Below are 13395 nucleotides of genomic sequence, written 5' to 3' on the forward strand. Positions count from 1 at the left end.
TTATAAGTAAGTTGTGCTCGACGATTCTTTATAGATGCAAACTCATCTATAATGGATTCAGTACTAAATTTTGTAGCAATTTATTTCTCAATACAAACAATTAAGCAATCATTCAAAAAAATATCTTCCATCTTGTTTCAGAGCTTTATCTTGATAATTTTCATGATAGAAAATGCTCGTTCTGTGGTTGTTGTTGCTACAGTGATAACTCTACAAAATAGAGTTATTTTACCAAATTTTTTATGCTAATTGTTGCTTAGTTATTGAGTTTTTAAGTAATTTTGAATTTATTAGTCTTATCATGATTTTATAGATTTTTGTGTATTTTTATAATTATTTTGTTGTAAAATGTTGTAGTTAATTATTTGAATTATTGTTGTTTAATTTGAGGTAAAAAAATGTTGTATTATTGAACTTAAATGTTAAATATAAATTAATTTATAACTAATATTTTCAAAGAATTAACTTGATTTATTTTATAATGAAATTATTTTATTATGATTTATTTTATGTTTATTTTGTTAGGAAATTTGTGTTATGTTTGTGTTTGGAAAAAATGATAAAAAGCTAAAAGTAAGAAAGGAAAAATGACATTTTTAAAATGTCATAAGTAAGCAAAATCTCACCAAGGCCTAGCTGCCAGCACCAGGCTCAACGCTTGGCCTCCCTCCTGCCCAACCACATGCTCCAGCCAGCTGCTTCATCAGGCCAAAGCCCACACGGGCCAGCCCAACAGCTAGCTGTGCCAGCCTCCTGCTAGACCATCCACACCATCAACCGCCTGCCTCCAACACTTCTCTCCATGCCAGTCACGGCCCACTGCCCCTTCAGCCAAGTACCACCGAAGCCCCCAACATCCCCATGCAGCTTCCTTCTTTCCTTCATTGAGCCCATAAATGGTCCCCTTGTCCCTATACCCAAAAATGTCATATTTTTACCCAAACTTTTCTACACATTTTACCCCAAAATCATCATTACACCATATAATTTACCCCTATTTTGCCATATTATTATTAATTTAATCAATTTAAATTGATTATTTTAATACTCTCATTTTGGCTATAAATAGGGAATTTTCAAGACCATTTGGGGGTGTGCTTAATTTTGGGAGAGGTTACACTATACAAGTTTCTACACCTTCAAACATCTCTATTCTCTTCATCTTCTTCTTCTTTTTGCTCATTTTTCTATGAGTTTTTAGAGGAAAATTTTGGGGGTTTCTCCTCAAAATTTTCCTTTTTTTGTTTGTAATTTCTACTCTAGTTATGAGTTTCTAATCTTTTTAAGATTATTAAGGTGATGATGAAATAATATGTAACTAGATAGTATTTATTTTGTATGTTGATTTCCCATTTTGTGCAACAAATTTTATGGATTTTTCTTGTTCAAATATCTTCTTTCATCTTAAATATCATGTATTTTGGATTGCTAGCACATATTTACACTTTGTTCTTCATTAGTGCAAAAACATAATATTCTTTGTGTAAGATGTGTCATTAAATTGTATACATCCAATGCTTAGAACAAAAATATTATGTTTTGCCTTATAAATAATATTCATTGATTTATTTGTTATTTCATTAGATTGATTTACACTAAATGCTTTGAAATTATACTTTTTGAAAAGTGAAGATAGATCATATATTTTTATAAAAACTTGTGCTTAAATAGAATATCTAATTTGAATAAGTGATGATTTGATTAATTTATACTATTACTAAAACTTGGGAGTCAATGTACTTTTAAATATTATTGAACTTATATTTTGTGGGTTCTATTATCTTAATAATCTTTCTTTTACTATCTTGATTTCTAATATTAATTTATTTTTATTTATTGTCTTTAATTTCTTTATTATTATCTTTTATTTTATTTTCTTGTCACTAATTCCCATCAATCTTTGGAACTAGGTTAGAATTTATTAATTTTAGTTTAAAGTAGTTTTCTTTTCGATTTTAAACAACTCCTTTGGGTTCGACATCCTTGCTTACACGATCACTATTCTATATGAACGATTCGTGCACTTGCGATATAAATATTTAAAACATACCCGTTTTGGGTCTATCATACAGGAAGAGTAAGAACAAGCCTAAGTAATCTGTCAATAAGAGGATACATAATTGTTTTCCTTGTTTTCACCAAGCCTTCACAATTCATGAATACTAGATAAATTCTGTAATTCAGGATGATTTGGAATGTCAAGCACAAAATGTTGAAGTTTAATTCTTAGACGTACTACTTCTTGCTCTGAGAAACTATCAGGATAGAACTTCTATGCAAATTTGCAAATATCATCAATCTTGAAAATTTTAAATCCATCTCTAGGATCAAAAACAGTGATAAATTCTATTGAATGTTCATTGAATATAGAGTTTAATTCTTGCAACTGATAGTCAAGTGTAGTAATAAAGATATCAACTCGATAATAAGGCATAACACTAATCTTATCTTGTTGATTTTGAGATCTTCCACCCCTTGCAACATATTGAGCATCCAAATTTGGGATATCAATTTGATGTTGCTCACAAAATGATGTAACCTTCATGAGGAAAGAATCTCATCCTAAATCTCGAAAGCTCTTAAGTAGCCTTTTTGTACTTGCAACAAAATGCGTAGTATTCAAAATATCTTGTGATTGTTGTTGTAAGGCTACACAAAGAATACGAGTAATTTCCAAAATCTCTTTCATAAGATGTAATATGAAAACAAACTCAAAAGATAATAATTGATTACAAGCAAAATCTGCATCTCCACGTTGAGAATATGAAACTTTTTCTTTTGCAATTTTACTCAAAACCACACAAGTAACATTTTGAGCAAGCTAGAAATAGAATCCAAATGCGAACCCCAACGAGTATCTCCAACTTGCTTTAAGGTGCTAATTTGATTTAGCCTCATCCTTGATTCGATTACATCATTTGCAATCTTAGTAGCAAGTTCATCAAATTCAGCCTCCTTTAATTCATTATTACGCTTGCAAGATGCAGTAACAATATTGATAATGAAAACCAAGGTAGAGAAAAATTGATGAACTTGACTTACTTCTCGAGAAGCTGCAACTAAAGCAAGTTGGAGGCGATGGGCTAAACAATAGATGTAATATGCATATGGACATTCATTACAAATTAAAGCCTACAAGCCATTCCACTCTCCTCTCATGTTACTAGCTCCATCGTTCCCTTGCTCGCGTATGTTAGAATAACTAAATTATGTTGAGAAAGAACAAAAAATATACCTGTTATCCCCGTTTCCTATCAGGCACCGAGATCCGCGTTTCAGGCCCACGGGCTGGCCAAATAAGTTTGGGCCCAGCCCAGGCCCGTTTGGCAAGAAGTATAATAGATATCGACAGCCCGATTCCGGGCGAGGCCCGAAGGGCGTCCGGAGAGTATTGTCCGGGACGGTCATCCGGGAAGTGATATGTTTGGCTTCCGGATAGCAGTCGGGATCAACGTGGGTGATCCCGAAGCCTGGTAAACGGTCCGGGCTCCTGGTAAATGGTCCGGGCCCATGGTAAACGGTACAGGACCTAGACAAACGGAGAGGGACATGGGTAAATGAACCCGGGTCGGTTCTCCAAGGTTGGCAGGATAAAGCATTCGTGACCCTGACTTCGTCACAGGAAGCGTGGGAGTAGTCCCCACGTTTCCCCTGCAGAAAAGGCCACCTCGGGATTGTACCCCGTTGGTTTAAACTTGCGCAGCCACTGATCTGACCGATCTTGTCCCCTGAATCTGCCTCGTAACTCGAAATGCCCAGACCAAAGCTCCAATTTGTCTCATGATAGATATGGTTTGGGATGGCCCAGTGGGTTCAAATTAATATTTTTCTTTTTTGTTTTAATCATTTGTGTTGAGCTTCCGATAAAGGAGGCATCAATATTTTTTACCTTTATTGGGCTCGGGTCAGCCCGGGTCAGCCCGGCCCAAGCCCAGTGCACCTGTGAACCTATAAGTACATGCAACAGAGCACTGAAGAAAGGATCTCCTTTTGACATGTATATAGTTACTCTGCTGAAACCTGTAGAAAACTCCATTGTAAGAAGCTCCCTAAGCTCTAATTCAACTGACTCGTGGACTAAGGCTCATTAACGCCCCAACCATGTAAAAATTTGGCTTACAACTTCTAAACCCTTTCTCTCCAGTCTCTCTTAACTTTTATTATTGTAGTTTCCGAAAAACTCGGTAAACAATACCTTATTTCAAAGCTAATGCCGTAGTGTCACATACATGGACAACACCAAAAAATCGTTCACTAATGAACCCTTCTTTATCTATAAATCTCAAAACAAGAGCCATTTTCTCTCTTTTGGACACATCATGTGCTTCATCTACTGTGATGCAAAATTTTGAGTCTTCAATTGCTTGAGGAATCTCTTTCTTCACCTTGTTGGAAAATATATAAAAAATCTCCTTTTGAATATCAGACGATGTATATGTGGCATTTAAAGGAGCATTTTCTTGAACAACACTTGCAACCTATACATTAATTTTAATTAAACAAATTATTTTATGAAAGAACATACAAATAGAAGAAATAAAAAAGAATACAATTTTAGAAAATGATATATGAAAGAATAAAAATCACCATTACCTTATCATTGTAAGATGCCAATAACTTCAGAAGTTCATGAAAATTTTCTCGATTACTTGATTCTTTACTTTCATCACGTCCTCGAAAGGCACAAGCTTGAAATGCAAGCCATTTGACTACATCAATTGTAACTTGAAGTCTTAATCTATTATTCTCAATTTCCTCAGAAGTTTGTTTTTCAATAAAACCTCTAATATGTATTGAAGCATTCAGCAAATCATTGTAGGCTTTTACATTATTTTTATGAACTGAGTTAGGACTTTTACCCACATGTCGTCAGAGAGCACAATTATTTCCATCGTTGACTATCTTCTAGTTCTTAAAGCCTCCAAGAACAAATTTGTTTGCTTCCATCCGTCCAATTGGCTTACTAAATAAATAACAAGGCAAACAAAATACTGCATCAACTGATGGAGAGTATTCTAGCCAAAGAGAAAATAATTCAAACCAAGAGCTACAAAAATGTCGAAGATGCTCCTTTGATCCGATGGCGGATAGCTTTCAAGTTTGATTTGATATGGTCCAACTTTAATATAAGCTCGACGAATTTCATCTTGTTGATTAATTGGGTATTCCTAAATTGGAGGACGTTTTCCAGGATCACGCTCCAAAGAGGCAATATCAAATATTTCACTTTCAATTCTTTGAACCTTCTTAGGATGTGTGGGAACTAAATTTTCAGAATTTGAAATAGATGTTTGACCATTTTCTCCAAATTGTTGATCTTCTTCAATGTTTTTTCTTTTGAAAAATGCATCAATTGTTAACTTTCCCATCACCATGAAGAGTATTTGAACCTAAAATTGTATTGTAAAACTATATATAAGAGAAAAATAAATCAAAATTTATAACAACACAAATATATAATTTTAAATGTAATAGATTTGTCAATTGTAATTATGTGCAAATTACAATCCATAATCACATAGCAAACAATCAATCTTTCAATCAATTAAATTATAGCATCTTATATGGCAGCCAACGATATCAGTTTTATCAACATTTTATATTGCTTTGTAACAAATAATATATATTTTCTTATAAAATTTTAATTAGTTGATGTCATGTAGTTAAATATATTAATAAACTAAAATCCAAGAGATATTAAAATTATAACAAATCAAACCAAAAAAAATATTATAACGAATAACAAAAACATAAAAGATAATTATAACTAATTACTTGGTGGAGGACCATGACTAGGAGGTCTTGATTGGAAGGGTATTGGCTCGTTCCAGGAGAAAATTTTGGTGGAAGAGGAAGATTAAAGACCAGAGCTTCTACACTAATGCATATAGTCGTTACATGTATCGACTCCACCTCCATACTATTTGTTTTTATTCATTTAGGAAAAATACTAGGGTTTAAAAAAAATGAAAGAGACTATCTTTGTCAAGATTACTAACAAATAATATGGCCATATACATAATTTGGTTCAAAGTTGTAAACTTTAAATCCAAATTTCAATTATAATATTTTTTAATTTATTATTTTTTTATTAAATAATGACTAAGTTATTAATTAATATAACTTGATAAAAAGATTAAGAAAAAGTTGGGGACATCGCCACCTCCGGTCCCCTTGTCTCCGTCATTGTATGGGACTAAATCAACATAAATGTTCTTATATATTCATCATGAAGATTTAAATTCATATATACAAATAAAAATATGTGATTATAATATCTACAAATGTTGTAAATTAATAAAGCAAACAAACAAACCAAAAAACAAGAGACAAAATAAAAAAAGTTGGGAAAAAAAAAACAACATGCCTGCCTGGTATTTATTCGGTTTATTCTATTCGTCAATCATTAACAGTGTGGGGTTAACCCAAAATTAATCGTACGTCTTAACAAACCTTAGAATAAGTAGGTAGATATTAATGGAATTGTTGTACTGGGTCCTCCTATTATTATTATCATTAATGAACCAATGTGACAAAATTATGATTGATATATAGCTCATCCACCGATTAATATTCTTTACATGTACATCACGTGTCATCTAAATTAATATGACAAATGGATGAAAATGTATCTTTGAAATTTCATCAGTGAATAATGGTTTACTTTAAAGAAATTTACAAAGATAATCTTGCATTTGCTTGTATAGAAATTACTCATTTTAATTTATTAATATTGACAATCTTACATGATTATGACTTGAAGTTAGTATATCATACTATATTATATGCACCCATTTATGTTTTAGTGGATAATAATATTTTTAAATTTTTTTATATAATGGTGTACATTATAATTATTTAATAGTTTTATTGTGCACCCTCAAAAGAGGTATACTGATGCACTCTTTTTAATTTTTGGCTCAAGAAGTATTTTTGGCACAATTTTTTTATGACTGTGTATAATTGTAGTTATTTATAGTATCTTATAATTTTAAAAAAATTATAAATAATTTACTGTACTGAAAATAATGTTTAAATAAATAAATTTTTAGTAAATTCTGAATTGAATAGCAGTATGATGCTCTCATTACATAACAAAAGCTGAAGTTTTTAAATATACAAGCAATTGGTGGAAATATACATCCTTACATAAATATATATTTAATACAAAGTCTTATCATATATATATATAAATATACACACACGATAGAAATAGGGAGTTAAGCATAGAGAATAAAATTAACATTTGTAATTTATTACATACATTTTTAGGGTCAAATATATAATTGTTAGTGGAGACTTATATATAATTTACCCATATTAATTTATGTAATTATAATATTTTTATTCTTTTCTGAATTTATATTAGAGACATAAGCCAACTTGCTCCTTACACTTCGTGCAAGATCATATAGAGGCTAAAATTTTCTATTTATATATTTCTCTTCCAACTCTTGTAAGCCAACTTGCTCCTTATAAGATGTTTTATTTTTATTTTGTTTCGCATTATTTTTATTAAGCATATTCGTTTAAGTTATTATATATTAAAATTTATCATATTTAATTTCCAAAAAATACAAACTCTTACCCACATGACAGACTATCCACTAGTGGACATTGCATCGTTTTTTGTCACAATCTTATAGCATGGCAGTCCAAAAAGCAACAAACACATTCCAGATTTTCCACTAAGGCAGAGTTTGGCAGTCTTGCTAATATCACTACAGAAATCACCTTGATAAAGTCCTTACTTGATAAATTACACATTTCTCTTCCAACTGTATCTGTTGTCTGGTGTGACAACTTGAGCACAATGAAATTTCATTCTTCATGCCAGAACCAAGCATATCGAGTTAGACTTGTATTTTGTCAAAGAAAAAGTTCTTAATAAGGAATTGGATGTTTGCTATTTTGACCAACTAGCTGATTGTTTCACCAAGGCCATTTCTGACTCAAGGTTTCCTTTTCTAAGGGACAAACTCAAAGTTGAAACTCTTTCAACTATGAGTTTGTGGGGGGTTGTTAAGACACATTATTATTCTGTTAAAATAAATTCAGTTAATATGTCTTATTGTGTTAGTTAAAGGGTCTGGTAGTATTGTTGCAGGTGGTTATAAGTGATGAGCTTTAGCTTTGTATTGCATGTAAGTTTCTTTTGTACACTTTTCATTTAGAACTAAATACAACAATTCTTCACTTCATACTTTTCTCTCTATTTCGTTATTCTTGATAGTACCTTCAATAGTTGAGATGATAATCCTGCCAAGAACAATAGATATAACACACTTGTACAAATCTTAAAATCTCAACTTACTTCACTGAAATTAAGGGAAAACCACACTATTTTTCCATATCAAACTCACTCTGCAACACTACACAGACCCACCAAAACATATATAGTAACAAATTTATATATTTATATATATAAAATAAACAAATTGTTTAATCTAGATGGAAATACTGTTCGGGATGCCTTTTCCGGTGAGTCCCTCGTTGGGATAACCTGAAGTGTTGGGATACAACAAAGTGTACGGAACTTTCACAGGCCCGACTCTGTTTTTCCATTTTCCATTACTGTTCATCTCCATGATTCTATTCTCTATTTCCTTTAGCCTGTCTCCAAATCTTGTAAACGCATTCACTGCTTCCTCATCCATAGTCCACTCTAGTGTGTCTCTCTGACCCAGATAAACCTCGTCCCCTGTATGTCGTGACAGTACCTCAATCAGGGAAACTCCGAGGAGGGTTTGAAACTGAGCAGTGATGGTTTTCAAATATGCCACTTCTGGGTTCGTTTCCACCTCTTCGTACTCGGGAGTGCCTGGCTCTGGCATGAACCGCCGGCTCACGGTGGGTCGGTTCGGGAGGTACCCTGCATATGGGTATTGCCCAAAATTCACAGCCGCGTGAAGGGCAGAAGCGATCCATATGATTATGGTGCAGGAGTGGATAAGTTCGGATATGCTCTCCATCTTGGGCCACCATGGCTCATCTTTCTTGTCGCCGTGGCCTTCTGTTCGGACCTCAGTCCACCATGATAGGAGTTCAGTGTCTTCTTTGACCATTTCATCTGTTTTGTAGTAGGTGTTGCAGTATTCAGTTACCCAAGTTTTGATTGCTGACCAGATTTCTAGTCCATCAACGGCAAATGGGTAATCCTCAATGAGAAGTTTTAGGCCATGGGGACTGCTTGAGTCTTCAACCGCTACTCCCCTAAAAGTTATCAGTTGGGTTAGGTGTAAAGTGTGATTATAAGTAATAGTCAACTAGTTATTATAGACCATTGATTTTCTTGGTCAAACAGCTTATGGCTTACCTCTTGAGGAGATCAGTAGGTAGAGCGTGGTCTGTAAATACCCAGTTCTTGTATATAACAGCAGAAATTTCCATAGCATACTTTCCTGGGAAGACTGTCATTTCTAGTATACCACCTGCATTGATGAGGGTTTGCCTTGCTAGTGCGTTTATATTCATAGTATCTTTGAAGTGGGGGTGGAGGAGCTTGTATATTGGGTGAAGAACACTTAGTTGTCTATTTGTTGCAATGATAAAAGGTTCTATTACAGCATGAGTATTCAACCTGTAGAACCAAATCCATAAAAATTTCATCATGTAGTTGATGGTTAAGAAAAAAAAATCCAAGCTTTTTTAGCCAAATTCATACCAATGGCTAATAAGTTGATGGTAGCCAGAGTCATTTACGGCAACATAAGCTTTTGCTAGTTGCCAAATGGTATTTCCGATGCCTTTTTCTTCAGGGGTGAAAACTTTGCTAACAGCTCCATGTTCATACCCTTGAGGGTGCGGTAAGCTCAACTCAATTGCCAGTGGTTTCAATGTTCCATCATCTTGTAGAAGAAGGATTGTTCTGGTAGCATATATCTTGGAGTTGGTGGAGTTTATTAGTGTGAGGAATGGCATTAACGCATCATGATGATCTAAAATGAATAACTTGTTGTGCTCAATTGCCTATATGCAGCAAGAAAAATTACAACGTGAGTCGATTGGGTTTACTTTTTAGGAGTTGGAATAGGAAGGAACAAGTTATAATTTTTAGTACTTCTGCTGTAGTGAGGCCATTCATGTAAGGCTCTATGAGCTCTTCTGTGATTGTACTGTCTTGCTTCCCATATTTTTTAGAATCTAGAGTACTGACAGGGGGAAACACCTATAGTTTGCAAAATTAGTGGATTGTTGAAGAAAAAAAGACCTTGTAAGATTCATCAAAAACCAAATGAAATAGTAAAAGTTGTTTTCATTTATTTACTTCGAGACGACGAATGATGACAGGGTTCACTCCTGCAAGCATTTCACGTCCAAACTCTTCATCTGTTCTCCAAGCAGTATTATCCTCTGGATTCAACAATGAAAATTTCATTATTTGTAACCCCAAAAGAGCACGTTAGTGTTAGTTTAGGCTTGACCATGAAAGGTCCTTGCTTTAAGTGTATACCTCTGATCACATCAGGCATGGGAAGCTTACGAAATCCTTCCTCTTGACGGAGAATTTCCCTGAGGAACTCCCAAGGTATGCATTCTCTTATTTTCTTCAGTGTATGCCCTTTTGATTTCTTGGCATTATCATCATACAGATCCAGTACTTGTTTAAAGGAGTCAAACTCGTTAATAGTTTTGTCAGTCAAAGATGCTAACTCTGGGATCAATACTTGGACTAGGGATTTCAACGCATAGGCCAGAAAATCAGAAAACTTGACATGTCCAAACCTTTCATCTCTAGGAACATAGATGTCCAGATCCAAAAGTGGCAATCTTGTCTCAATGTCAGGATCTGTTTCATTCATACAAAGTTTCTTTAATGATTCAAAACCTCTTTAAAAAACACATTCAGAAGTTCTGTGTCATTAGAAATTCTTACACTTTTTGTACTTTTTTCTACCAGTTCTTCCTCTTCGCGGATAAGGATACTTCTCTGATCCACCAAGAATTGGGCGTGCATACTTTGGTTTTGTAGGTTTCCCCAGATCATTGTAGTAGTCATAGTCATATACTCTATCCCACTCCTTGAGCTCACCAGTTCCATTGCCCCTCAGATTCTTTAGCTCTTCTTCTCTATAGTGGTGCAACAACTGAGGTGTCTCACATGGTAGGTAAGTCTGGCACAAAAAAGTAGGAAATTTGACTTCAAATCCAAACATGTTTCTTCTATTTGATTTGATCAGACATTACTAAACCTTAACATGTTTTTGTTTGTTATAGATTCAGTCACACACCATAATTGATTGTACAACAATAATTGAGGTGGCTCCTGGTGAAGAAATTAAGCTTTTGATTTTGATTTCAATAATTGAAGAGTAGAAATTAAAAAAAAAAAAACATGATAAGGGTCATAAAGTACACGCCATAATCTATTTTTCTAGATATTAAGACAGATTAACAGTGACTGATGTAAACATGTAATGTAACTTTTCCTTGTACGTTTGGATCTATAAACTATGTTATTAAGTTACCTTGTTTGAGAAGAATATTCTATCATACTTGTAACGGTATGCAGGGTAAACCCAGGAATTACAGACAAAATGTACTGAACCATGCCCTGGAACATCTTTCAGAGTGATTGTTTTGAGGTAGAATTGACTATGGTGATTGTTTTTGATCACTAAAGCTCCTGGAATTCCTATGCTTTCATCCCATTCAAAGAATACACTGAAACAAGTTTCTTTTGCTGTTAATGGAGTCTTCGTCGTAATCCATTTCTCCAAGTAGGTTGCCTTTCCATACATCCCCCGGTCGCCATGCACTAAACAAACACACAAGACAAGAAGAAAATAAAAACTCAATTTTTTTTTGCTTTATCAACCGTTTTATTTCAAATACTTGCAAGAGAATAATAAACAGAAGTGCTTCTATTAATATTGATATGTGATGAATTTAACATTCTTAACTTCAAATATGGGGTATGTATTCTCAAACTTTAAACCCTTTTCTTAGCAAAGTAAGTTACAATAGAATTGAAAAAGAAACTACTGCCTTTGAACCAAAAAAGGGAAGTTCATATATACCATATTCTTATATGAGCCTTACTTGTTTTTAAGAGGCTTAGAAAGAGAGAGAGAGAGAATGGTGACCTGGGTGGGGATGAACAGAACTGATAAGCTGTACGGAAACACCCTTGCCAAAAAGCTCATAGACTCGATCAAGTAAAGAAGCTGACATGTCATGTGCGTCTAAAACGTTCTTCTTCATCAAAACAACTTCTCCATGGATCTTCTTTGTCTCAGCCACCTTGTGATTTGGAACCTCTTTCTGGCCTTTCAGACAACAAGTTTGCATTACTTTGTGAGTTATTCCTGGACTTGAACCGGAATCCATGATAGTTTCGAAGTCAAGGACCAGGAAGACAAAGTCTTTGAGGAGTTTAATGTGTGACTATGTGTGTATATAAGAAAAAATATTTATAGAAAAAAAAAATGAATAGTAATAGAAAAAACAAAACCCCTCTGTCTAGAGAGAACCTTCAACTGTCTATTTTTGTCATTAATGATATGTTTTTATAGTTTATATTGACTCGGAAAGAAGTGTAGCTTTCTTTTGTAGAAGCTCTTCTATTGATGAACCGATTTGGAATAGTTGTGATAACAAAGAATTAGTAACATGGGAAGTCTTTGTTACTTTATTGGTAAATAAACAAAGGATCTGATTCCATCTCGGCATACCCATTTGCCATATCTTTTTTCAATAGAATAATACTAATATTGTCTTTATACTAATAATCTTGGTTTATACAATAACCATACCTACTTAAATATGTAACAACTCATATTTTCATATTATTATGTGTTCAATACTTTTGTTGATTTGGAGATTACTATATCTTAAATTCTTGCTTGACAGCTCAATTGATTGGCCTTTTAAGATTTGTAAATATGTGTTGCTTCGCTGTGACTATGGCCCTTAACTACATCATTAACTACATCATTTTTTTTTGCCAACGTAGTTGATATGTACCCACCTTTGTTTGTAATAATTGAGAATGAAACTGTTCATTAGGGGAGCTCTCTTAATATTCATTAATAAATGGTAGAGTATTTTCAAAAACAAATTTAAAAATAGTTTTTGAAAATTAATGAAATAAAAAATAATAAAATGTCATTTTTTTGAAACATATAAAGTTTTAGAGAAAATATATTTGGGGCTCACATAAATCTTCTATATAAAAACACTAACCAATCAAAATTTTGAATAATCATAATATTATTTTGAAATTGAATCTTTTCAAATCAAACTAACAATTCAAGTATATTACTTTGGATTTTTTTTAAACTAATTAAGTGCTAAATGTTTCGATACAAATATTGGTATTAGCTAGTTCAAATGATATATTGTCCACCCAGAAATTATACTTCTTTACAATCTACTTTACATTTCTTATTATAA

The 13395-nt window shown here is 33.3% G+C and overlaps 1 protein-coding gene across 1 annotated transcript; it reads right to left on the reverse strand.

Moving 5' to 3' along the window:
- Positions 1 to 8111: 8111 nt before the first annotated feature.
- Positions 8112 to 12436, reverse strand: LOC133819203 (probable linoleate 9S-lipoxygenase 5). Its single transcript, XM_062252387.1, has 9 exons — positions 12087 to 12436; positions 11469 to 11758; positions 10877 to 11114; positions 10454 to 10789; positions 10268 to 10353; positions 10061 to 10168; positions 9665 to 9969; positions 9317 to 9580; positions 8112 to 9213 (listed from the first exon to the last, which is right to left on the reverse strand). The coding sequence occupies exons 1-9, from the start codon at positions 12328 to 12330 to the stop codon at positions 8448 to 8450; spliced, it is 2637 nt and encodes an 878-aa protein (XP_062108371.1). The 5' UTR covers positions 12331 to 12436; the 3' UTR covers positions 8112 to 8447.
- Between the last annotated feature and the right edge of the window lie 959 nt (positions 12437 to 13395).

Source organism: Humulus lupulus, chromosome 2 (genome assembly GCF_963169125.1).
Source record: "Humulus lupulus chromosome 2, drHumLupu1.1, whole genome shotgun sequence".
NCBI classification, from domain to species: domain Eukaryota; kingdom Viridiplantae; phylum Streptophyta; class Magnoliopsida; order Rosales; family Cannabaceae; genus Humulus; species Humulus lupulus.